We start from the raw sequence: 27140 nt of genomic DNA, 5'->3' as shown, positions 1-27140 counted from the left end.
GTGATTTTGTCTGCACCCCCATTGATTGAATTCATTGATTGAGAGTTGAGCATAGTCAAGATTTGCTGATATTGACTTGTAGTCAGATCAGATAAAGAATTTGCTTCAGTAGTGTTTGAATTTCCCTGGTGAACTTGATGAACTTGAGGATATCCGTTATCGTTGTTGGTTTGAGTGCTTGAAACATTACCAGCTACACTTTTTCCTTTTGTGAATTTGAACTCCTTTGGGATTTCAACAAGTCGATAACACTTGTTCACTGGATGTCCTGATTTTTTACAGTGAGTACAAACTATATTTTTCTTTCTTTCATAGTTTGTAGATTTAGAAAAATTATTTCCAAATTTAGCATTCATAGAAGCATAATCCATTGAGAAAATTTATGCAGAATGAACCTCTCTTTGTTTCTCATCTTGAATTAAGAGAGCATAAGCTTGAGAGACAGTTGGAAGAGGTTTCATCATAAGGATGTTACCTCTAGCGGATGAATAATCGCTATTGAGCCCCATGAGAAATTTGATCAGTTTTTTATTTTGTTCGAGTTCTTGAATCTTGTGCATCGCTCCACAGGTACATGCAAGTACAGATGATAAAGCACTCAATTCATCCCAAAACTTCTTGAGTTTGGTGTATGTGGCTAAATCGCTTGTTCCTTGAGACAGATCTGAGATCTCCTTTTGCAATTGATGGAGTTTTGCGCCATTTGATTGACCAAAACGTGCATCAAGTTCGTTCCAGATCTCGTAAGATGAAGATGAATATATGACTGATTCTGCAATGTCTCCAGATAAAACATTCAGGATCCATGATGTCACCATATCATTGCAACATTGCCATGTATCAAGATTAGGATCATTTTCATCTGGTTTGAGGATTTTTCCATTCACGAATCCCAATTCGTTTTTAGCAGACAGGGCAATTGACATAGCTTTGTTCCAGGAATTGAAATTTGAACCATCGAATTGTTTTGAAACTAATAACATTCTAGGTTGATCAGATGGATGCAGGTATAAAGGATCAGAATGATTGATTTGAGAATATTGATTTGGTGAAGAATTGACGATTGGAATCACCATTTTTGAATGAAGGAATCAAAAAAAATTGAGAAAGAAAATGAAGAAGAAAGAACTATGGCTCTGATACCATGTTGAATTAGAGAACTAACAAGAGAAAGGAGAAAACGATTTTTGTATTGATTACTTGAATCAGCAACATACAAACTTATATACAAGAAAAAAAAACTAACTCAAAATCTAACTGACTAATAAAACTACTAACAAAAGTATTAACACAGTTTAATAACTGTTTTCTAACCAAATATTGCTTACGTGGAAAATAAATATTAACAGTTTTGGTGATTTCCAGTTGGGTTGGAACCGTTCTCGGCTTTCTTTCTTGAATGTTAGCCATGTGTTTCACTATCGTTTGTTCACCTGTGTTTGTTGTTTGGGGGTTATACAATCGGAGAGATAGAGTCTGAGGTAGACACTACCACCGATCTACAACCCATTGCATCACCGACATATTCCGGTGGCTTTCGACAAAGATTGCGGCAAGCTTGTGGCTTTCGACAAAGCTACGTCTTAATTTGTGTATGATTTTCTTTCTATTTGGGTTTTCTTTAGACTTCCATCTTCACCAGTCCTATAATATGTTTTGATGTTTGATTTGGGTTTCCACATTCTCTGGTTCAACTTTCATTATAAAGTTCTTCAAAAGTTGTTGTCAATTTGTGCTAATCAAGATGGTTTCCATGTCCAAAATTGTCGTAGTATCGTTAGGATCCTGTGAATTTAGGAACATAGAAAGATTGTGTGTATGATTAGGAAGCATGTTCACAAGTCTATTGAGTGGTGCGTAATTTGTGTGTGTTCCACAAAAAAAAATTGATGAACATGGACCTCCCCCTTTTCCCTTGAATTCTGATTACAGGTGGCATGAAGAAGATAAACAAGGAACTAGGTCTTGCCTTTCTACATGTGTATTTTGATTCTCGATTAATAGGGGATCGAGGATTGAGGTTGGAGATGTTGGTGGCGTAGGGTTATGAAGGTGGTGTTGGCAATAGAGGTTGATGATGGTGGGTTGGTGGTTGGTATGGTTAGCGTGGGGTCAATTTCATTCTTCTAATGCTAATCTTACTTTGGTCATTCATATACCCAGGTAATATGTCAATAATTTCTTCACTTTGTCTTTCTTAATCTCCTTGATTCTTATTCTTGATTCTTGATGTTCATGTTGCTTTTTCTGATCCAGTAGCGGTACTTTTGAGATTTTGGTGCTAATAAAAATCTGATGTTTTATAGAAGATATTGAACGAGACTAGATACTTCAAACCCTTGCCAAATTCTTGGTAACTCCTTAAAAGTGCCCTTTAATCTAGTTTTTCATCTATTTATGTCATGTTTATGCCTTTTTATATATTTTTTTTAATCTGCAAATTTTTTCGAGGGTTGGCCTTGTAGATAGGAGTGATGTTATCAGGATGAGCATGCTCTAGGAGGACACGGTGTCATATCCGAAATGTTTGGTCAGGATTCCATCTATAGGATATTTTTGTGCACACCTATAGAATTTTTTAAAATCTAGAATTTTGACTAATTCTTATTGGAATCCTGGTGACTCTGGTGTATTTTTTTTTCTTTATCTCATTTATTTTTCTTGTCAAATCGTTTATCCGCTTTTTTTAATAGTATAATTATCTTTTTTTTATATCACTGTTACTTTTACATAAGCTAATCAGAATACGTAAACAAATAATATTAAACAGTGGTCCAAAGGTGGTAACTTGGGTAATTGAGGGTGGTCCGACAACGACAATTTGGTGGTTTTGGCGGTCCGAAGAAACGACGATGGCATATAATTTCTAATGTTTAATTTATATGTGTATAACTATTTGATGTACCCAATACCTCTTATTTCTGCATTATTGCCCGATGGAATATTTAATCAATTTGTTTTCATATTTTATTTTTAATTAATTTTTTAATATAACTTTTAATTATAAATAAATTACAAAATCATAAAATAAATCCATAATTTTTTTGAGTATTTCATTAAATTAAATAATACACTGCTAAGTACTTTAAAGAAAACTCTGATTTTATAGAACTTTTTTATTTTTACTTTTCGTAATAATATTTAAATTTTAATTATTATTTTGTTTTTATGTGTTTCTTAACTTAAAAAAATGAAAACAAGACAACAAAAAACAACAAAATTAAAAAATAAACTAACTTTTTTTTCATTATGTCGTAAAACCATTTTGCAACTTACTGTATTAATGCATTTAATGATGTATATCATAGTTTACAAAATATAATAATTTTATATTTTTGTTCTATTTAGCATATCTATGAAAAAATAAGTTTGAAATTAAATATCTAAATAACCAAAAAGTAATATAATAAATTAGTTGGTAATAAAAATGTAATTGCTAAATAATATAATTAATAATGATTAAACATTAATAAAGTAAGAATAATTATTATTAAGTATAATGATTAGGGCTATGAAAAAAAAAATAGTATGGTGTGTCTTTAACAGGACCCCTTTTTAATTCATGATACATGAAATATCCATTTAATCTATAATATATAACTAATTCAAAATTTTTTTTCTCCACTCATTGTAGATTATTTCCAGGAACGCTGCAAAGGAAGTACTTTATATGAATTCCAGGGTGGACCAGTTGGATCATGTCCTATTTATCTATACAGAAATCAGGTACATGTATTTATGAATATGTGTAACCTTTTACTTCTATATGAAATTTATCTACTTTTGGTTCAAGATTATTAAGATAACTTTATGCATGAATATGATCACAGGTTGTACATCTTTACCAAATTTCTCAGTTTCTTTTTATTTGTTGTGTCGAGGAGGATTTGATATGATCTATAGTGGGAGCGACAAGATTGAAACTCCCGAACATATTTTGTATTTATTTTTTTTGGGTTGCATATTTTGTTGCAAATTTATTATATAAGGATAGTTATGACTTATGAACAAGAATTTTCAGAGCTTATATGAATAAGGCTTTTTAGTAGTGGTGTTGATTGTGATGGCATGTACGGAATTAGAAAATATCTATTGAATCATCATACAAAATCAAGAACACATGAAGTAAATAAATCTGGGTTTAGGTCTTATTAGTATTGATAGAAAGAGTACAAATGAGTATAGTAATTTCTCTCTCTAAACTAATGCTCTCAAAGTGTTCATTGCATAAATGAGTGTCGCTCACTTCCTATTTATAGGAAAGACAATTTATCACACAATACAAGTGGGTAAAGCACAAATACATCCAAGAGTGACTTTGCACCCTAACATTCTTCCCCTCAAAGTTAAGATTGGATGTCCGACTTCAATATCCAACGAGCTCGCACGATCAAGACCAAACCCCCCTCGAATTACCACCGGTCTTCAAATCCGCAAATGAATACCCGAAAAAACCCGCTTCGAATACCCATCATTCTCCCCTTTTTAATAATCAAAAAATGATTATAAGCGCCCGAGGAATGAACTTCACAATATTCCCCCTTGATGTGTGCCAAAAATGAAACACTCGAAAAACTTGCACGGAAAAACAATCACGAAAAAGCCTCGAAAAAATTTCCAATTTGTGAAATTATTTGACTTTTGGGTGAGAGTTGCAAGATTTTTGAAAATCCGGGTAAAAATTGCCAATAATAGAATTCTGCAGGGAACCGTTGCACCAACAACAGCTAAAGATGCGAAACACTCCCCCATTTGCGAAACTGAGCATAAAGTGTAAGTTCGCACCAACTGTATGGGCCTGAAATGAATATTCTTCAATTTCTCAGCTTTTATTACCCATTTTCGAAAGGGTAAATGTCATATTAGCACATCGAACTTTTACCATTTTCTCGATTTGGTCACTAAACTTTTTTTTTTGCACAATAGATCCCTAAAGTGTCATTTTACCTGTTAAATAAGCCATTTTACTCAAATTTAGCAGGTAACCCGATAACAATGCTGATGTGGCTTTAATAATTATTTTATGTAGTCACGTCAAATATTCTACATATATAACATCTTACTTTTTAATCTCCAACCCCCTCATTGGAACTTGCAGTTAGCCACCAGCCCACCGCAATCTCCTTTACCATGGCCAAACCCATCGCAACCTTTCCTACAATCATTAGGGCAACATGTAGATGAAAACCTCAACGTTCACATCGTTAGGCTCGTTTCCCAGACACACTCCTTCACAACGTTCATCAGAGAGAAGAGTTGTGACCCTTCTCCGATCTCCGCTTCATACTTCCTATCGCTGATGCCAACCACTGCTCTATCTGGTAAGTTCGACTTTCTTTATCCGGTTACACCTCCTGGGTCGATACATGATGTCTGATTTCTGGAATCGATGAAACATATGAGTCAAAATCGTCATTATCAAATACTTAAATATTGATACCGACAAGAAGAAAGGGGATTTGATTCCTTGGTGCTGAGGATTCACGCACATACATAGAAAATGTGTGAAGCATACAAAATGAATGGGGGTACCTGTGATCGTTTGGGAAGGAACAGTAGGAGCCATTCGTTCTTTGATTGAGACCTAGAATTAATACCAGAAGCTACAATCGATTGAAGGAGGCGAACGAATGGGATCGATCTCTATTTTGCTTGGGGTAAAGGATACGAACGTAGAAACAAGCACAATCTCTTCAAAATCGTTGGTTGATTTTTGTGGTGGTGGGAATTGGGAAAGACGAGATCATGGGGGTAGTCGACCTGCAATGGCCCTTTTTTGGTTTGCTCTTCGTCATTGGTACTCACTAATCGAGGGTAGGAAGGAATATAAACGAAATCAGGAAATCGGTGGGTCGGTGGCTCTTAATCGATCACGAGGATAATTTCTCTCTATCTCTTTTCCCCCTTCATCTTCTTTGATTTGTTCTTTGTTTTTCAGTGTACAATGAGTAGATACAGTGAGTATAGTTTAATGGAGGTGGAGGTGTAGTTGATGGTCAAACAGTGGTCAAGGCACACATTTTACAGCTTTACCCGGTATCAGGTCACATAAGGATATTTTAAAATAGGAAAAACGAGAGTTCATTCCCTTAATGTACCAAAAAAAAAGTTGGGTGGCCTTTTAAAACAAACACAACAAGTTCGATGGGCTAATATGACATTTACCCTTTTCGAAATTGGGTATGATGTGCCAAACCTTCGAATCTGCAGGTACTGGTTTTGAAAATTCTGCCTCTTTTCTTCAAACTTTCGAAAATTTGTCCAACTTTCGAATATAGGGTTAAAGTGTCAAACGTTCGAAACTTTTAGGTCCACTTTCGAAACTTTTATGTCTTCTTCTCCCAATTCGTTAACCACTAAACCAAACCCACAGCACCATTTTAACGAACAACACCATTTTAACGAATTTTTCTTCACAACATCATTTTAACGAAAATTTTTCCACAGCACCATTATAACAAAAAAATTTCTTGATCAAAGGAATAACGAAAACGAAGGCATGCTAAGCTGCTGAATCACATCTGAACCATTTAGTCACCTAATCAACTCTTCCTAGTTCATCGATTCCTTTTGAAATCTTCATTCTTAAAACATTCGTTATCAAATCCTTCATTTTTCAAACCTTCGTTTTTCAATCACCATCCCAAAATCAATCTCATAGATTCGAAAGTCTCCAACACAAACTTTCGTTTTCCAATTCATCAACATCAACCCAAATCATCAATCTCGTGTGCAAACTCCAAATCATTGTTCTTTACTTTCAAAATCGACATCAACATTTTGATTTTCGACTCACCTTCAAGCAATGAACGAACATTTGAGTTCGTTAGTCAATGCATTCCCAAACAGCGATTTTGCAATTAGTTCTTCAATCTATCCATTCCTTATTACCAAAAATCACCAATCATCGATTTTAAGTTCAATCGTAACCCAAAACGAAGGCAATCAAGGCTCAATATCAACGATTCTTGACCCAACACACGATCGATTCCAACACTATCTTCAAACCCAACGAACGAACATCTGAGTGCGTGAGTGTCAGTTCGCTCTCAAACCATAACATCTCCAACCCACCCCAAACTCCATTTCTTCCCTCATTCTTCTCCAACCCTATCCCATTTTCACCTCTATTTTTGGAGATATGAATAGTATTCCCCCATATATGGGGGAATACTATTCATATCTCCCAAAATGGAGGTGAAGTTTGGTTGCCAATTTTAGTCTATCTCAATTTTATTTCATCTCATTTTTAAAGCTTTGGAATTGGATGATGAACTTCGCAACTTGGCCATTGGGGACTCCACTGTTATGGAATATTATACCCGTATTAAGTCCATAGTTGATCTTCTTCGCAACATCGGTACCCCGGTAACGGAACGAAACCTTGTGATCTATACCCTAAATGGGTTGTCTCCAAAGTTTGCTCACATTTTCACAACCATACGCCATCAAAAACTTTTTCCAACATGGTTGGAGATGCGATCCATGCTCACCTTGGAAGAACGTACCATGATTAAAGATCAAACCAACATTGTACCGACTCCGCACCTTGACAACTCATCTGCCCAGACAATTCTTAACACCGAACATCAGCCTCTACCCTCCAATAATTCCACTCGTGGATCCTCTCCCGGTGGCAGGGGTGGCGGTCGCGATTCTCGTGGACGTGGCGGTCGCACCGACGGCCGGAACAACGGTGGTCGGGGTGGCCGATTCAATCGGACCAACTGTGTTTTTCATCCTCCTGGTGCTTGGGGGGGTGGATTCTTCGCATGGACCATGTCATCTTCACCTCAAGGTGGCCTCCTGCCACAGCCCACGATGGCCTCTTGGTCTTTCCAGTCGACTCCTACATCTCGACAGCCTACTACAGCTCCAGCCCAACAAGCGCTGCTTACTGCCGGACAACCCAATGTTGGATAACCCACTTCTCTCCCACCCGGATGGCAGTATTTTCACTACCCGCAACCAACAGATCAACCCACATCATTACCTCAAGCATTCAGCACTATGTCTCTTCAAGACCCAGGCAACGCTGACTGGTACATGGACACAGGCGCTACGACTCATCTAAACAACAACGCAGGTATTCTCAAATCTATTAATCATAAGTGTACTAATTCTTCGGTGTTTGTTGGTGATGGGTCTCGAATTCCTGTTGTCAAAACGGGTACCACCACCCTTGGTTTAAATCCCTTTCATACTCTTGTCTTAAATAATGTCCTTATCACTCCCCAAATAATTAAAAATCTTGTTTCTGTTCGTAAATTTACTCGTGATAATAAATGCTCTATTGAATTTGACGAGTTTGGTTTTTCTGTGAAGGACTTTTTGACCAAACAAGTTCTCATCTGATGTGATAGCACTGGGGATCTCTATCCGGTTACAAGTCCAACTCCTCAAGCCCTTCTCAATGTCACCCCATCTACTGGGCACCAACGTCTTGGTCATCCCAGTCATCAAACTTTCAAGTTTTTAGTTGCAAATAAGTCCATTTCTTGTAATAAAAAGGATTCTAAATTATTATGTCATGCTTGTCAACTTGGCAAACATACTCGTCTATCTTTTGATATGTCTCAAACTCATGCTTATTTTCCGTTTCAAATAATACATTCTGATGTTTGGACATCTCCTTTACAAAGCAATGGTGGTATTCGTTATTACGTTATATTCTTGGATCAATTTTCTCATTTTTTGTGGGTTTATCCATTACGTAGCAAGTCTGACGTGTTCTCTAAATTTCTTCATTTTCACAATTATGTCAAAAATCAGTTTCACACCACACTTCAAACTTTTCAATGTGACAATGGAAAGGAATTTGATAATAATCAGCTTCACCAATTATGTTCCACTCATGACATTCATATACGTTTCTCATGTCCATACACATCTCAACAAAATGGCAAATCCGAACAAATGCTTCACACCATAAATAATTCCATTCGCACACTTTTATTTCAAGCCCATCTTCCCCCTACATATTGGGTGGAAGCTCTTCACATGGCCACTCACCTCTTAAACATATTGCCTTCCACTACTCTTCAAAATGACACCCCATACCACAAATTGTTCCATAAACACCCTACATACTCCCATCTTCGTGTTTTTGGGTGCCTTTGCTACCCTCATCTCCATAATACCCACAAACTTCAACCTCGTTCGGTTCCTTGCATTTTTCTTGGATACCCCTCCAATCATAAGGGTTTCCGCTCCCCGAACTATGATTTTCTCAATCATAATGATTCTCACAATTTTTCAACGATTCCCTTCATACAGCTTAACCTCTCGATTCCATCCCTACTCCGACAGCTACCGCCGTTGAACCTCTCATTGGCGCTGCCTCTTCCGTCGACGCAGCTACGGCTGATGTCGATCTCAATCCTCTTCCCAAGGTTGCTGCCACTAGTCTCGTTTCTCTTCCTTCACGGGCTGCTCCACCTCAAGCTTCCGCCCCGTCTCACCCTATGACCACTCATGCTCGGCATGGCATCTTTAAACCGATTGATAAACTAAATCTCCACATTGATTCCACATCTTCTCCCATTCCTCGCACGTATTCTCAAGCCTTTCGAGACCCACATTGGTTAAACGCCATGCAAGAAGAATATGATGCACTTATGTCTAATGGAACTTGGGAATTAGTACCTCGTCCTCATAATGCTAATGTGTTTAATTGTATTTGGTTGTTTAAAAAGTAGCACAATGCAGATGGATCACTCTCTCACTACAAGGCTCGACTTGTAGCAAATGGTCGTAGTCAACGATCCGGTATTGACTGTGATGAGACTTTTAGCCTGGTTGTAAAACCAACCACCATTCGTACTGTTCTTAGCTTGGCTCTATCTCATCATTGGCCAGTTCATCAATTAGATGTGAAGAATGCTTTTCTTCACGGTCATTTGCAGGAGATTGTCTATATGCATCAACCTCCAGGGTTCCGGAATCCTCAGGCTCTAGATGATGTTTGTTTGCTTAAGCGATCCTTATACGGTCTCAAATAGGCACCCCGGGCTTGGTATCATAGATTTGCCCAGTTCATCACTGGAATTGGTTTCACGAATAGTAAATCTGATACATCTCTATTCATTTTCAGATAGGGCGATCAACTTGCTTACTTACTACTTTATGTTGATGACATTGTTTTGACAGCATCTTCCACAAGTCTTCTTCAGCAAATCATCTCTACTTTACGTTTAGAGTTTGCCATGACTGATTTGGGCTCTTTGAACTATTTTTTGGGTATTGTTGTCACCAGAGACTATCATGGCATGTTTTTATGTCAACAAAAGTATGCCACAGAGATTCTTGAACGTGCTAATATGCTAAACTGCAAACCAGCTCGCACACCGGCTGATACATCAGCCAAGTTTGATGGTACTGGTCCGCCTGTTACTGACCCGACTCTCTATCACAGCCTTGCAGGTGCTCTCCAGTATCTCACCTTCACTCGCCCAGACATCACTTATGCCGTACAACAGGTCTGTCTTTATATGCATGACCCTCGAGAGCCTCACTTCACGGCTCTCAAGCGCATCCTTCGTTACATCCGTGGAATTTTGGACCATAGTCTTCAGTTGTATGTCTCTCCATCACGCGGTCTAATCGCCTACTCGAATACTGACTAGGGAGGGTGTCTGTCCACCAGACGCTCTAAATCCGTCTATTGTGTTTTCCTTGGTCAGAATCTCTTATCCTGGTCGTCCAAGCGACAAGGTACCACTTCTAGATCCAGTGCTGAAGCCGAGTATCGTGGTGTCGCCAATGTTGTTGCTGAATCTTGTTGGCTACGCAACCTCTTACATGAGCTTTTATATCCTCCGTTGTCTGCTGCTTTGGTGTATTGCGACAATGTCAGTGTTGTCTATCTATCAAGTATTTCCTGTTCAACACCAACGCGCCAAACATATCGAGATTGATCTTCATTTTGTGTGTGACAAAGTCGCTTTGGGTCACATACGTGTGTTACATGTTCCTTCTTCTTCTCAGTATGCTGATATCTTCACCAAAGGTCTACCACCGACTCTTTTTCTTGACTTCCGAGACAGTCTGAATGTCCGTTCAAGATCTCCCGTTCAGACTGCGGGGGGCTGTTAGCGTATATTTCTTTTATTATGTATAGTCCATATATTTATCGTACAACCCATATATTGATACAGGGCCCATTCATGTAATGGTATTTATTGTATTGCAAGGGCTTGAAAGGGATTCATGGGAAAAATACGATTCAATAGCAATATTTAATATTTATAATATCATGTTATATATTAATTTATATTAATTAATCATAAATATAGAGTTTAATTAGTAGAGGGGTGTATTTGACAATATATATAAGTTATAAAAATGGAATATTCTAGGAATATACTTTTTGGGGTAAAAAATAGGGTAGAAAATGGAGTAGGTTTGGAGATGAAACACTATTTACCCAATTTTTTACTCCATTTATGGGGAAAAAATGGAGATGGGTTGGATATGGTCTAAACCAAACTCGAACATCGACTCCAAACTCCAACTGTGAAACCATCGTTTTGTTCGTCAATCAATACTTCGTGAACTAACCTCAAAATAAACAACAATTTTGACTTTTCCATGTGTTTGACTTTTCAATTCATCAGTCACAATCACTAAATCCAACTTCTATATGTCAATTTTTAGATCAAACAAAACAAAACAAGGAATTCTTTCATGTTCTTCATCTGTTCTTGAAGATTCATCAAGAAAATCATAAGAACTCAAAATCGATACTTCATATGTTCGTAAGTTTCAACCGAGGACAAAATCGCTTTTCAAAATCGATTCTCATAATCTTCTTAATTGGAAATCAATTTCCATTTAATTTAAAATTTCTGCTACTTGATTCTAACTTCAAAATCTAGTAGAAGGAAGTACTTTAACTCTACTGTTTTAAAGTTAGTTCTTTGTTTTTGTTTGCTTAATCTTAGCGTTTAAACAAGTTAGTTATTTTAAACAACAAAACCCCCTTTTTACTTTTATGTCTTTCGTTTAATTATTAGCTTATTTATTTGAAGGGGTTGGCTAAAAAGACATTCCATTTTACCATATAGACATCCTAATTTAATTTTGAATATTTTTATTGGTTTAAATTGCATTGTTTTCTGAAAAAGCTGATTATAAGTATTAGCCGATTATATTTTTAGGATATTATATATTTCAATATTTGTATTGTTTCCTATTATACCCCCACTATATTTGGGGATCCGTTGTTTGTATTTATCCCTATATAAATAGGGCATTGTTAATCAATTGAAGGAGATTCAGATCCTATGTTCGCTGTTATGGTATCAGAGCCATAAACCCTAAATATTGGCGGCTACCCTTTCATCCAAAGCTACGGCTTTGTCTCATCTGTTTCGCTGTTAACTATCAAGATTCTCTGTCATCATCATGGCCAAAGATGATGCTGGTTCGAGTGAAGTAAAGACCACAGCGTTACATCCCGCATACACTATAACGAACATCCACACCAAGATACGAACTCTGGATGGTGTCAAGGTCACGTACTCTTCATGGACAAAACTGTTCCGTCTTCATGCCAACGCTTACAAAGTTCTTGATCATATCGATGGCACCCCAGCACCAAAGGAAACTGATCCCACTTATCTTCAATGGATGGAAATTGATGCCCTTGTCTTGCAATGGATTTACAGCACATTGTCCGACGAACTCATGGTTCGAATTCTGGAAAACGACACTACTGCTCAAGATGCATGGAACAAACTTAAAACAAACTTTCTTAACAATAAGGGATCACGTGCTGCTGCCCTTGAACAAGAATTTTCTAATCTCACCTTGGCTGCGTGTTCATCCATGGAAGCCTACTGTCAAAAATTAAAAGATCTAGCAGACCAACTGGAAGATGTTGACAATCCTGTCACTGAAGCAAGACTTGTTTTGCAGATGGTTCGCGGGTTACCACCAGAATTTGATGTGGTCGGGGCGTATATCAATCAAAGCTCTCCATCATGGGAGACTGCTCGTAGCATGTTGCAACTGGAACAACACCGACAAACAGCTCGGCAAAATCAAACTCACACAGTCCTCGCTGCTTCTTCTGATGACCGATCATCTCAAAATTCCACACCCGGTCAACATGGTCAAACTCACCCCTTCAACAACTACTCAGGTAGAGGTGCAGGCAGCCGTGGTCGAGGTCCACCTGGTCGTAGTCGTGGCAGAAGTTTCCGGGGTCGTGGAGGTCGAGGCTAACCAAATTGGAATCAAGGAAATCAATGGCGTCAACAACATTGGAACAACTCACAGCCATGGAATCCACCGCCATCTCCATACCCCTCACATGGTCCGACCCAGCCTGCAAGTCATTGGGCTAATCACACATTCAGACCAGTCCTTGGAGTCGATCCAACGCCACAACAAAGGCCCAACGGACCACCTCCAATGCGACCAACTGGTCCGATTGCTACTCCCAGTCCCCAGTTTGCTGGTTATTCTGACTATAGTCCATCAGATTTGGCACAAACAATGCAACAAGTCCATCTTAACTCCAATGATCAGTCTTGGTACATGGACTCAGGCGCCTCGACCCATCTCACATCTAACCAGGGTAAGATCTCAAGTCCCATGATTACTTCTCCTGTAACCTCGATCTTTGTTGGAAATGGTTCTAGTATTCCAATTCATGGGTCTGGACATTCTTCTTACACCACCCAATCTCATTCATATGCGTTGAAAAATATTTTGTTTACTCCCTCCATTATTAAAAACCTTTTATCTGTTCGTAAATTCACTATCGATAATCAATCTTCTGTTGAATTTGACCCATCTGGTTTTTCTATAAAGGACCTCAAGACTGGAGCTCTTCTTTCTCGACATGATAGCACGGGCGATCTTTACCCTTTCACGACACCATCCAATTTGTCTGCTCTCCTTGCATCCTCTCACGATCGCTGGCATGCTCGCTTAGGTCATCCAGGCGCTCCTGTTTTAAATTTACTTCGTTCTAAATTTTCACTTTCTTGTAATAAACCTACAACTACAACTTTATGCTATGCTTGCCAACTATCTAAACATACTCGGTTGCCTTTTTATGATTCACAATCTATTACTTATGCACCCTTTGATATTATACATTGTGATCTTTGGACATCTCCAGTCTTAAGCAAATCTGGCTACAAATATTATATGGTCCTCATCGATAATTCCACTCATTATGTATGGGTCTACCCTCTCAAATACAAATCTGACACCTTTCTCAATTTTAAAAAATTTCATAAACTCATCCAAACTTAATTTAACCGAACCATTAAGTCTTTCCAATGCGATCTCGGTGGTGAATTTGACAATAATGAATTTAAGTCTTTTGCCCAAACTCATGGTCTTGTCTTTCGTTTCTCTTGCCCTCAAACATCCCAACAAAATGGACGAGCCGAACGGATGATTCGTCGCCTCAACGACATTATCCGAACCCTTCTCACTCATGCCTCTCTTCCCCAATCCTTTTGGGTTGAAGCTCTTCACACTGCTACCTACCTACATAACATCCTCCCAACCAAACGCCTCAACTTTTCTACTCCTGCCTTCTCTCTTTACGGTCGCCAACCATCATATGATCATCTTCGCACCTTCGGGTGCACTTGCTATCCCAACATCTCTGCCACTCAATCTAACAAACTCCAACCACGTTCCGTTAAATGTGTTTTCCTTGGATATCCGGAAAACTTTCGGGGTTATCGGTGCTTTGATCCTTCCACCGGCAAAGTTTATCTATCCCGTCATGTTACATTTGACGAAACCTCTTTCCCATTTGCCAATAGCCCTTCCTCATCCACCTCCTTAGACATTTTCGATGATCAACATTTTCATGTTTTTCCATACTCCGCTCCTACACCATCTACTACCCCCGCTCAATCATCAACACCACCATCCCATACCACATCCACTCCTCAACCACCTATCTTGACCTACTCACGTCGCTCAAAACAAACCACCACCCATCCATCTGCTCAATTAAGCTCTCTCCCTTCCGAAACACCTTCCCCCATATCCACCTCACCTCAACCCTGCCCCCCGCTTCCTACTCATCCTATGACTACTCGTGCACGAGCAGGTGTTATCAAACCGATCATCCGTTTAAACCTTCATACCTCATCTACTCCACCCATCTCTCCAATTCCTAAGTCAATTTCTGCCGCCATGTCTGACCCTAATTGGTTACAAGCCATGGAAGATGAATTTCGAGCTTTACAGGTAAATAAAACATGGGAACTCGTTCCCCGACCGACCGACAGCCCAGTTATTCGGTGTATGTGGCTGTTTCGCCACAAGTTTAAAGCGGATGGATCGCTTGACCGCTATAAAGCACGCCTTGTGGTTAATGGGAAATCACAAACAGTAGGTATTGACTGCCTCGATACCTTTAGTCCGGTTGTGAAACCAGCTACTATACGAACTGTTCTTAGTCTTGCAGTCTCGCAGGCATGGCCGATACATCAGTTAGACGTCAAAAACGCATTTCTCCATGGCGATCTCCATGAGACTGTTTTCATGCACCAGCCCCCAGGATTTGTTGATACCCGGTCTCCATCCCATGTTTGTTATCTACAGAAATCTTTGTATGGGCTTAAGCAAGCCCCGCGTGCATGGTATACTCGTTTTGCTTCATTTATCACATCTCGGGGTTTCCAAAGTAGTATTTGTGATTCATCGTTATTTATTTATCAAAATGGTCGCCATCGTGCTTACCTATTACTATATGTCGATGATATAATATTGACTGCTTCTGACCCTGCTGTTCTCCGCAGCATTATCACCTCTTTGTCTCAGGAATTTGCTATGACTGATCTAGGTCCACTTCACCATTTTCTGGGTATCACGGCTACACGCAATGAACATGGTCTTTTTCTGTCACAAGCCTCATATACTCGTGATATCCTTCAACGAGCTGCTATGGCCTCTTGTAAACCATGCGCTACACCAGTGGATACGTCCAAGAAACTTAGTGCTACTGATGGTGAACCTCTTGCTGATGGCACTCTCTACCGCACTCTTGCAGGTGCCCTCCAGTATCTGACCTTTACTCGACCAGACATTGCATATGCTGTTCAACAAGTTTGCCTCTTCATGCATGCCCCACGTGAGCCACATTTTCAGTTCATGAAGAAGGTTTTTCGTTATTTACAAGGTACGATTGACTATGGTCTACAAATAGTTGCATCTTCAGCCAACTCGCTAACTGCCTACTCCGATGCTGACTGGGGCGGATGTCCCGACTCGCGACGATCTACTTCTGGATACTGTGTGTTTCTTGGCAATAATCTTGTTTCCTGGTCTTCAAAGCGCCAACCCACTATCTCTCGTTCCAGCGCCGAGGCCGAATATCGTGGTGTTGCTAATGCAGTGTCTGAGACCACTTGGTTACGAAATCTCCTTCTCGAGCTTTGTGTTCCCCTTCACAAGGCTACAGTTGTTTATTGTGATAATGTATCTGCTGTCTACCTGTCTCAGAATCCAGTCCAACACCAGCGCACAAAACATGTGGAGATAGACATACACTTTGTGCGAGAAAAGGTTCGTCTTGGCCATGTTCGGGTTCTTCACATTCCGGCCTCCTTGCAGTATGCAGACATCTTCACAAAAGGGCTACCACGTTTCTTATATCAACAGTTTCGATCCAGTTTGAGCGTTTGTCCTTCCCCGACTCAAACTGCGGGGGAATATTAGCCGATTATATTTTTAGGATATTATATATTTCAATATTGTATTGTTTCCTATTATACCCCCACTATATTTGGGGATCCGTTGTTTGTATTTATCCCTATATAAATAGGGCATTGTTAATCAATTGAAGGAGATTCAGATCCTATGTTCGCTGTTAATAAGTAGTTAATTATAGGTTGACTTTTTAAAAAGTTGTCATTGGGGTGTCCAAGGGGTGTCTTATTAGCAACACCATTATTTGAATCAAAATCATACTCGTTCCCCAAGAGTTCGACATCATTTTTTACCTTAGACTATATTGTTTCACGACTACATACACTGTCTATTTGTGTTTTAGAACTAGTTGAGATTCGATATGAAGCAACAATACTTACCATAAGTCCATTAAGTCAAACAAAACAATACCTAAGCAAACATTGAAGCAACAATACTAACCTAATTTGCATGCACTGGATTTTCAGTTTAAGCAATCTGAACTCTGAAGACACATCAGCCATAAAAACCTAGGTCCAAAGTTACTCTCCAGGGTGAATTTATTTTCTTATGTAACTGGGTTGTTTCTTTTGTATTTTTATTTATATGCATATCTTTTGTGACTAGGTCCTGACTTTGGAATCCCAGGCGGTGTATTGGGTGATTGGAAATGCCCCAACTCACAAATATGCAATATTCTGGAATAAATGACAGCATGTTGTAGTTTTTTTAGACTTCGCAGAATTGTTGGTATGTGTAGATAAATATTTGCCTAATGTTCTTTAATATTGATTTTAATTTCAGGATCAAGGAGGCAAAACTCCTTTTCGATTATGCTATAAACTCTATTAACATCTGCGTTTGACTTATTTTATCCTTTTTTAGTTTTTTTGCATCTGCAACTTTTAAAATACATCTATATCTCTCTTTTTGGCATGCGATCATATACAATTTGTGTGATTTTTGTTTGTGTTTAAAATTACAATATTTTAGTAAAAGTTCATCTTTTTATTTGTAAGAAGATTAAGACAGGTTGCTATTTCTAACATTTAGCTGGCATTTTATGATTCTGGTATATATTTTGTATTCTTTATCTTTTGATTTCTTGAGTTTTTTGTGGAGGCTCATAATCGTTCTTTTTAACAAACAATACAATACAAAACAACAACAAAAAAAAAAAAAGAGTCTCGAGGCCCGATATGATTAAAAGGATACAATATTTGTTGGAATTTTTAAACCAGCCCCTTAAATTATCGCACAATATCTTCATACACAAAAAATACAAACAAGAGGAGAAAATAACGAACGTTAAAGCCCATTGATGATAAAACATTAGAACTTCTAGAATGGCATATACACCAGTACAATACGAGCCTTTAGCAATTAGCCCATTACAATGCCGATTAAACTTAAACTATTTCAAATTAAACAATCTATTTTTAATCGACTTTAAATACAGTTAAAACTTAAAACCAAAGAAACAACATAAGAATCGAAAACGTAAAAGTGTATTTCCGTTTAAGAACCGTCAACGCAAGTCAAAAACAAATATTAGCACATAGTCCAAGGTCATTTTCGTAATTTCACAACTAACAATATTTACAAAACAAACCCATGAATATTAGGGTTATACTCTATTAACTCATGAGCCATGGATGGAGAATCAAACCATGCACTCTTCAAATTCTAGCAATGTATCTTAAAAAGAAGACAAGGGTAAAATGGGAATTTTAGCAATTTGATTGAAAATTTGAGCTTGAAGTGAGCTTCGGATACATGACATGTGGGTCCGGCGACCATGGAATACGCCCTGACGGACACGGCACTGGTTGAGCTATAAACGTTGGAACATGTTCGCCTGGCATCAACACCGAAACCTCTCTTGCATTTTCAGATATCTAAAATGAATAAACAATAAATATTAAGGACTTTAATACTATACATATACTAAATGATATACATATGTCATCATTACATCATACGCTATGTATATACTATATATACATACAACTGATTTTAATAGATAAATGATAGTTATATGTGCATGAATGTGTATTTATTCTATAATAATCAATTTATGGGCAGTTAACGCGAATATTTGTTTAATTGATAGTAAGCAACTTATCGACATATTTTAAGATAGATTAATCTTTGTAGTTTTGGAAAAATAAATTATATTTTCGATGATTAATGTATGTAATAGGTTGGTTTAGCGCATAATAAGGTTGAAAACGACAAATAATTTGGTAGTCATGCACAAAGATTGAGGAAACATGAAAGAATATTTTACGAGGATAGATACAAAAATGTTGAAAATATATGACAAAACAATGTCTTGATTCATTCGATTCCCCAAAATACGGGTAAATGTTGGATTAATCGGATCCCGACAAATTAATAATTGGGTAATAATATAACATGTTTCAATAGGACAAATGTATTCATTTTTATAATACATAAGTGCGTAGTAAGTTGTATGCCTCGAAGACCTAAAATACTTGTTAAGTACAATTAAGATAACTCGAAAGATTCATCCATGTAGCCTACATGCCATTTTTGGTGAGTTTGTTTTTTTTTAATTACGTGTTGTCTATCTATATATAATAATATCCAAAATAATTACTTATGTTAGTATTTGTTATGTTTTGTCATATGTCTTATTAGAGGAGATAACTTCATCTTTGTTATTTGTTATCGATTATTATCTATTAAGTATGTTATTTGTTATTTGTTATCTATTATCAATTATGTTATTTGTTATTTGTTATTTGTTATGTGAGATAGTCTTATTTTGTCATATATGTGTTATGTATTAGAGGAGAGAAGCCCCACGGAAGCATGTCATGTTCCTATCCTAATCTTGCCAACCAAATATAGCACAACTCCATGAAGCCAAAAGAGAGTTGGGGCCTAGAAACCAGCTAACAATTTGTTGGATAATTATGGGGTCATCATGCAACTATCAAAATCAAGAAAATAGTATAACAAGGAACATGCACATGCTTCCTTATAGAATTAAAGAAACCCAAAAATGCCCCAATAAATTCAAACATCACCCTTCCACTCCCCTCACCCTCTTGTTTTGTCTTGTGGGCATTCTATAAAACCATATCCCTATCACATCAAGTATTAACCATCTTCTAAAGTTTATAGGAGAGTAGCCACTATCCAAGTGGACCTCAAGAAAATGACAAAAAGTTATATAATATTAATAACTTTTGTCACTTTTCTATAATTTTGGAAAAAGTATACAATACTAAACTCTTTAGTTAGAGCATATTTGTAACTTATTATTATTACCAATGGAGTGGGTGATATATTTTTATTATTATTTTTCTAACACTTAATATTCATCAGCCATTTATATATTTATTACCTATTTATATATTTATTATAGTATTACATGTAATCCGTTATTCTTAATAATATTTTTATTTTATCTATCATAATTATGTTTTATATTTGTATCTTTATTATTTTTTATTAATGTATAAATATTAAATATACAAAAGAAAAATTAATATTTTTATAGAAAAATATATTTAAAATGCATTTATCAAACGGATCAAAATGACACCGATGACAAATTCACCTAGATAGAAAGATAACTTTAACTGATGTAACAAAAATAAATAAGCTTTAAAGATGGTTCTTGAAAGTCTTCTGAAAGTACAGGAAGAATTAACTATGAAAGGGTTCTTAAAAAGCCTCGTACTATACTGAATTCAAAAGGGAAAAAAATTAATAACCTATATACAACTTTTTTCACTGAGAAAACGACTAATTAGAAAAACAAAAGAAATGAGGTCTCTTCAATATATAGCTTAAATGCCCATAAAACTATTTACTTATAGCTTTCTTTAAAATAGCATAACCACACACTCAGATATATGTTTTAAAGTGTATATATATATATATATATATATATATATATATATATATATATATATATATATATATATATATATATATATATATAGAAATAGAAATGAGTGTAATTGTAATGTTCTGTAATAAATGAGGAAAAATAAATATGAAGAGTTAAACAACCAAGGGCCCATAATTTGAGAGTTGCGATACACAAGAGAGACAAAAAAGGCATGTACAAGCATGGCCTTGTCTTAACAAAGAGGGCCATGACATGTTATCTCGATCAAACATATACTCCTTTTTTTTCCCACCACAAATTAAATCATAAAAGAAAATTTTGTTGTTGCCTTAAAGAAGCAAATCAAAAGGAACAACATAAACTTTTCAAAAAAAAGCTCCAAAAACCCCACAAAAAGAATGAAATTTGTACGAACAAATCACGTTCATTCTAGACATTTCACAAATAATCGAACAAACTTATATCTTATCAAATTACCATCTCAAATGCAATTTTCTAAAGGTATATTAATAAAGATCGTTGCTAAATGCAAGATTGACAAATTTTTGTTTGATTTAAAACAAAATAATGTGATATATATCTTTGTAAAAATAGATAAACCCGCAAAAAACTAAAAAAGAGCTTTATTTGTTTTCTCAAGTAAAGAGTACTAGTATTAAATCTTGAAACTTTATAAAAGTTAAAGAATTCAGAAAATGCACAAACAAACGGAAAATCAAGTTCATCACATGTTTCAGATTTCCAAAAAAAACACAGAATTAAATTCAACCACAAGTTCAAGAAATAAGAAATATTCAATTTTGTATGCAAATTTCTCTGGTATTTTGTTTCAAGAACTTTGCAAAACTTGAAGAAAATTCTACTTCGAACGTTTGTAAAGTGAACTGACCTTGAAGGAGGAGTTAGCGAGTTTTGAATTGAAACCCATCTGAGAACCAACATCTCCGGCAGCATTCCGGCCACGAGCACCGCCACCGCCGGGAGACAGCACCGGCGACGTGGTTCTGAGAAACCTCTCAAAAATGGCCATAACAAGAAACATGGAGATCAAGATGGCAGTGGCAACAAACCCAAAAGAGATTGCATTTACAGATTTATCAAAATGTCTCCAATGATCATCTCTTTGTTCTTGCGAGTACAATGACGGAGCTTCGGTTGGTGGCAAGAAACCCATTGGATGAGCATCATCTCGACCCATTACAAACTAAAACACACTGTTTCTTTATAATATTTTGGTTGATGTTGAAAGATTGAAATCCGTTGGCTTCGGATCGCATTATGAAAGCATGTTAGGGTTTGAAAGTTGGTGTCCAGCCTGAAGATAAAGATTCACAGGGATGAAGATGGAGAGCATGTGAAAGTGTGAAACTTTACAGATGGGGTGACTGAAGGTTGAAAAAGAGAGATTTTGGGATTTGGGTGAGTGTGTGTGAGTGTGTGTTCTTGTATACTTGTTGAGTTTATGGGGTGGGCTTTTTGAGAGAAGACCGAAGGTGGGAGGCGTGTTCGGTGTAATATGGTATAAAGCTTGTTTGATTTTTTTTATAAAGGTAATACTGTAATAAGTACTTTTAATTTAGTCAAAATTATTAAATATTTTAAAAAAGTTAAGCACAAAAATCATTTAAATTGTTAACAATTATAAAAAAGAAAAGGAAAAGTTGGAAATAATATAAGCAACTATTATCCGAATTCTATTTCGGTCATAATATATCTTGTCTATGGCTCCTTAAACATTTTTCTTTTAATTTGGTAATTTTTTTACGACTATTGTTGGATTCAAGCCTTCAACCAAAATTATTTCCGCAAAATTGCGTCAAAAAAATATAAACTTATTTATTTGGTTAATCTTAGACTTGAGAGTATCTAGACATAGAAACTCTATAAAGCCCATGTGGCTCGGCAAACACCACGTCAGGTGGTGCTCCGTATGCCGAGTTTTTATGTCCTTTTTGACGCATTCTTGTCTTTTCTTTCTCATTGGAAAAACTTGACAAAGGTGAAGGTTGCGGCAAGTAAGAGAGAAATCTGAAATGAAACTCAGACACCCATGGTCATAACCTTATAAACTTTTTTTCAATATATATATATATATATATATATATATATATATATATATATATATATATATATATTATGCACTGTTGTACATTGAATCAATCACATACATAAAATGGTTGACGGAGATAATGGATATTTTCAATCGAGTCAAACTTTAAACCTAAAAAAGTGGAAATTAATTGGAAATAAATTAATAAACCCTATACACACTTTCTATTTTCTTCACACAATCAACACCTCTATCGTCGTCGTCATCCTTCCTCATATCCATCTATAACATCCAAAAAATGCAAATTAAAATTTGGTTTTTAAACCATTCTTTAACACGTCGTAATCATGTCAAATCAATCAAAATGTATCACAGTAAAAATATCATCAGAGTATATAATCCTAAAATCTCATAATGCGGAAAACATAGGCAGATGCAGTGCCTTTCAGGCTCGACCCTTCCCTTTCGAGTTGGAAGTATCTAAAACACAAATTGAAAACTATAAGTACACAGCTTAGTGAGCTTCCCTAAAATACCTCATACCATACATACATACATAACAGTCAAAACATAATCGGGTCTATTTCACCCCTTCGGTATCTTTCAATTGGTAATGGGTTTATTTCACCCCCTTCGGTATTTTTCAACTGGTATCGGTTCTATTTTACCCCTACAGCTAAGCAAAGAATTGTATCAGCGAGAGTCATGAAGACAACAAGCACATGCAAGCATAATAATAAGTGCCACAAAGACAACTGTCATTCTACAAACATAATCCATTAGGTCGGCATTGGTTCATTCGACAAAGGAGTACAATGACGGAAAACTCACCTCGCAAAGCAGCTCAAAAGTCAACACGCTCTCAAAATCCCACAACATGTGCTAAACGCCACCTAGATAATCACACAAGGCAAGACCTTAATCTACCTATTATCAGCTGAACAAAAGTCGACGTGCGAAAAGTCAACCCTCACAGTCAACGGTCAAAGTCAACAGCTAATGTTAACTATAGCGACCACCACGACGTGGTCTTCCTTGGCCACATCGTGGCCGCATACGACGAAACGGTCGGGAAAATCTTAGCATCCATGTCGTGGTGGCCTAGGACCACGCCGTGATAGCTGGGGGTTCCAACAACTTAATGCATTAAGTTGTTTTCTTATATTTCAAAAGCTCCAAAGCTCAGATCTGGTCTAAAATGTGATCTAGAAGGATAAAGTTTCTAACTTTATCTATTAGGACCACCCAAAAGGTCCAAAACCCAAATCTCTAAGTCCCGAAAGGATTAACAATGCAAGATCTTAACCAATAAGCACTTATTCCATAAAGTCCGAAGTCCATCCTTTTTGGAAGTGATTCTTGTACCAAAACTAACCTAAAAGTTGGTCATGTGTTTCCCTTGGGGACATGTGTATTTTAAATAAGGTAGCATGAGATCACTTGGTTTGAGTTATTGGCATGGTTTTTAATTTGTTTGTATTCCTTAAATTGGAACAAGAGTGTAACCGCCTATCTCATTATCTAGTTGTCTACGCCCATATTTTTGCCTAAATTTTTCTTTGGTAGCCGCCTGTACTATGAACGGAGGTGTGCGTGACAGAAGAGTGTGATCGAGGTTGGGCTTGGGTTATGGAATCTCAATTCATGAAGTTCATTTTGAAGGTCTCGAATGGTTTGTTGGGTGGAGGTAAGTCTGAGCTTATACGAGATTTGGATGCAACGTGAAATTCTTGGATCGACCATCGTTATGCTTGTGGGAGCAGTGGGTTGATTTATGTTTCAAAGTTTAGTTATAATATTGGATGATCAGTTGAATGGAATTTTCCTATTTAGTTTTGTTCTAATTGATTTTGCATTATGAATGGAGTAATTATCTTTGCTCTAAATTGCATGTGTGATGGAGTCTGTGGATGTTGTTTGGAATTAGAGCCTTTCGGGTATATGGTTATCAGTGGTTGGGATTAAGTAATATTGTGCAAGTTGGTATGTATATCAAGTATTATATTGTTTTCAGTTAGTGGATCGGGGGGTAAACCCAAGTGTTGTATTCGGTTAGTGGATCGGGGGTAAGCCCGAGTGTTGTTATCAGTTACTGGATCGGGGGAAAGCCCGAGTGTTGTTATCAGTCAGTGGATCGGGTGTAAGCCCGAGTTTTGTTGTCGGTTAGCGGATCGGGGGTAAGCATGTGTGTTTTCAGTAGATAGCTAAGTAGGGTTGTCGGAGCTGAGTAGGAGTGTAGCCTAGTTTTGTATGTGGCCAGTTGGTTCTCGTCGCGATGGTGCACTTATGTGCAGGTTAGCATGACGGCCAATGGCAAATGAGGTTTAGAGTCGATCAAATTTGTTGGTTTTTGGTTAGTTTGGTTGATGTGAGGGGTTGCATCATGAAGTGGAAGCGAAAGTTGATTTCGAGGATGGAATCTAATTTAACTGGGGGGGATTATAACATCTTGTTTCCTGCCATTTATAGGCCATGGGCTGGAAGTCGATTGTGTAAGGCTTTGGTCCTTAAAGAGGAAAAGTTTAGTACTTGTGGAAGGAGGTAATGATAGTTAAAAGATTTAACCCTTGAATTGTGTTTTGGGCCAAGGGTAAAAAGGGAAAACTCATAGGTCGGGTTCTTGCATGAAATATGGATTTTTGTTCGATACGTTTTTAGTCTAGAATATTTATATAATACTATGGGGCTCTTCCAAACCTTTATGTGGATATAAAGATCGTCGAAATCGGAGTTGAAATGAAGAAGTTATGACCGTTTGAAGTTAGGACAGTTTGGGTTAAGCCACGTACGTTGGGCATACGGGGGTGTATGTTGGGCGTACTAGACAAGACCAATCGCTGAGGCCCAACCTAGTAGGTTGGGCGTACACGATCAAATGCCAAACCCTAATTTTAGGGTTTTGAGCCCTATTTAAGCTCCATAACTCCCTCAAACCCCTTCCATTCTCAGCCTTCAACACTTCAACGTTCTTCCTTGAAATCCTAACCCTAGTTTGAGCCTTGTGAGCAAAAAGAAGGTGTTTTAAGTGCTTTTTAATGTTCTTGATGCATCTTGGAGAAAAAGGAGCTCATTAGAGAATTGTTGGTTGCATTGGAGTTTGTAGATCCAGATCTTGTTCACCTTGATCTTTCTTCTGGAGATATAAAGCTTGAATCTTGAAGATGCATTTGTTAGATCTAGTCAATTTTGGGTGTTATGAGCTTTTGGTCATTTTAGTACATAAAGTTTAGATCTTGAAAGTGTGTGACCTTGTTATGGATAAAGTTGGAAACTTTATCCGTCTAAACATCATATTGATTCATATATGAAGGTTGGAAACTTGTACTTAATGGATTAAGTTATAAAAGATGCACTTTTGGTCCCTTTGAGACTTAAAGACTAGATCTTGGTTGTTGGGACCATTCTAATGGATAAAGTTAGAAACTTTATCCATTATAGGGCCATTAAGAATCATAACAATGTAATATTGGTCGTTAGTTCCCTTCCATGCATGAGCTAGGATGTCTTAATTAGTTTAGAAGTTAGGGTTTTTGGTGTTGAGCACTTAATACCCATGCAAGACCATAAAGTTGGAAACTTTATGGTTAAGAACAACATTTGATGACTAAATCTGGAATTTGGACGAAAGAGCTTAAGGAATTAAGCTCTTAATAGAAGGGAAGGAAACAACTAAGTACGTTGGGTGTACCCCAGGTATACTGTGCGTACGAGGTCAAAGACCTCATTTCTGGTCAAGGATCAAGTACACTAAGCGTACAAGCTAAGGCTGAGTTGACTCAGATTGACTTTTGACTTTTTGACATTGACATGTTTTTGACCAAGTTTGACTTATGGGTATTTTGATTATGAGTTAATTTTGGTCATGTTCCAATGAATAGATGATTGGTAGACCTGATATTCAGAGCAGTGTCCTATTTAATGATCTTTTCTTACTGAGATGTGAGTTTTCCTCACTATATTGTGGGTCGAAGGCACCAATGCCGACCCACTTGGTTATGTATCATGGTATATAGGATGTTGTTATCCTGTAGTGATTTGTGGTAGTGATCTGTAAAGTTGCATGGTTGTCTGTTGACTGGTTATATGTTTATTTGATGCATATGTGGACATAGTGTGGTTGGGTTGAGATTGTACTGCTTTGTGCTACCAGTCAACAAACCCGATGCAATCCAACTGGGAGATTATGGGTGAGGGTAATCCAACTGGGAGGATGTGGATCCAATATGTGATATGTATGGCAATCCAACCGGGAGGTTGCGGACCCAGTATGATGTTGGGTTTTATGTACTATAACACTCCTATGGTGCACATACAACCCTAATGCTTTGGATCTAAGTTTTTTCTAGTTATACATGCAACAAAAATTATCCAAACTAATTCTTGATCAAAATTAATTAAATAATATGATTTCTCAATTAATATATTATACTTATAATATATTAATAAATCATAAATAACCTATTTCTCAAATATCCATCCTATCAAATTGCCCTGGTGAATGCAACCCAAAAGGACCATGCTACTCTCGGTTCA

The 27140-nt window shown here is 37.1% G+C and overlaps 3 protein-coding genes across 3 annotated transcripts; 1 reads left to right on the top strand and 2 right to left on the bottom strand.

Annotated features, from left to right (window-relative positions):
* Positions 1–380: 380 nt before the first annotated feature.
* LOC122197472 (uncharacterized) lies at positions 381–1076 on the bottom strand. The gene has a single exon (XM_042901626.1). It carries the CDS (start codon positions 1074–1076, stop codon positions 381–383), a length of 696 nt encoding a protein of 231 aa, XP_042757560.1.
* An 11329-nt stretch (positions 1077–12405) lies between these two features.
* On the top strand, positions 12406–13227 carry LOC111919662 (uncharacterized). The gene has a single exon (XM_023915231.1). The coding sequence runs from the start codon at positions 12406–12408 to the stop codon at positions 13225–13227; it is 822 nt and encodes a 273-aa protein (XP_023770999.1).
* A 5000-nt stretch (positions 13228–18227) lies between these two features.
* On the bottom strand, positions 18228–22074 carry LOC111919479 (uncharacterized). Its single transcript, XM_023915032.3, has 2 exons — positions 21447–22074; positions 18228–18566 (listed from the first exon to the last, which is right to left on the bottom strand). The coding sequence occupies exons 1-2, from the start codon at positions 21753–21755 to the stop codon at positions 18399–18401; spliced, it is 477 nt and encodes a 158-aa protein (XP_023770800.1). The 5' UTR covers positions 21756–22074; the 3' UTR covers positions 18228–18398.
* Positions 22075–27140: the final 5066 nt, after the last annotated feature.

This window comes from Lactuca sativa, chromosome 4 (genome assembly GCF_002870075.4).
Source record: "Lactuca sativa cultivar Salinas chromosome 4, Lsat_Salinas_v11, whole genome shotgun sequence".
Classification (NCBI taxonomy): domain Eukaryota; kingdom Viridiplantae; phylum Streptophyta; class Magnoliopsida; order Asterales; family Asteraceae; genus Lactuca; species Lactuca sativa.
This window is presented reverse-complemented; position numbering and strand designations above follow the sequence as displayed.

What these genes read in the sequence shown, in the direction of transcription:
- LOC122197472 (XM_042901626.1), bottom strand. Translation starts at nt 1,076, where the DNA reads ATGGTGATTCCAATCGTCAATTCTTCACCAAATCAATATTCTCAAATC.
- LOC111919662 (XM_023915231.1), top strand. Translation starts at nt 12,406, where the DNA reads ATGGCCAAAGATGATGCTGGTTCGAGTGAAGTAAAGACCACAGCGTTA.
- LOC111919479 (XM_023915032.3), bottom strand. Translation starts at nt 21,755, where the DNA reads ATGGGTCGAGATGATGCTCATCCAATGGGTTTCTTGCCACCAACCGAA. An exon ending in TCGCTAACTCCTCCTTCAAG is followed by an intron (nt 18,567 to 21,446) that starts GTCAGTTCACTT and finishes TATTCATTTTAG; the next exon opens with ATATCTGAAAATGCAAGAGA.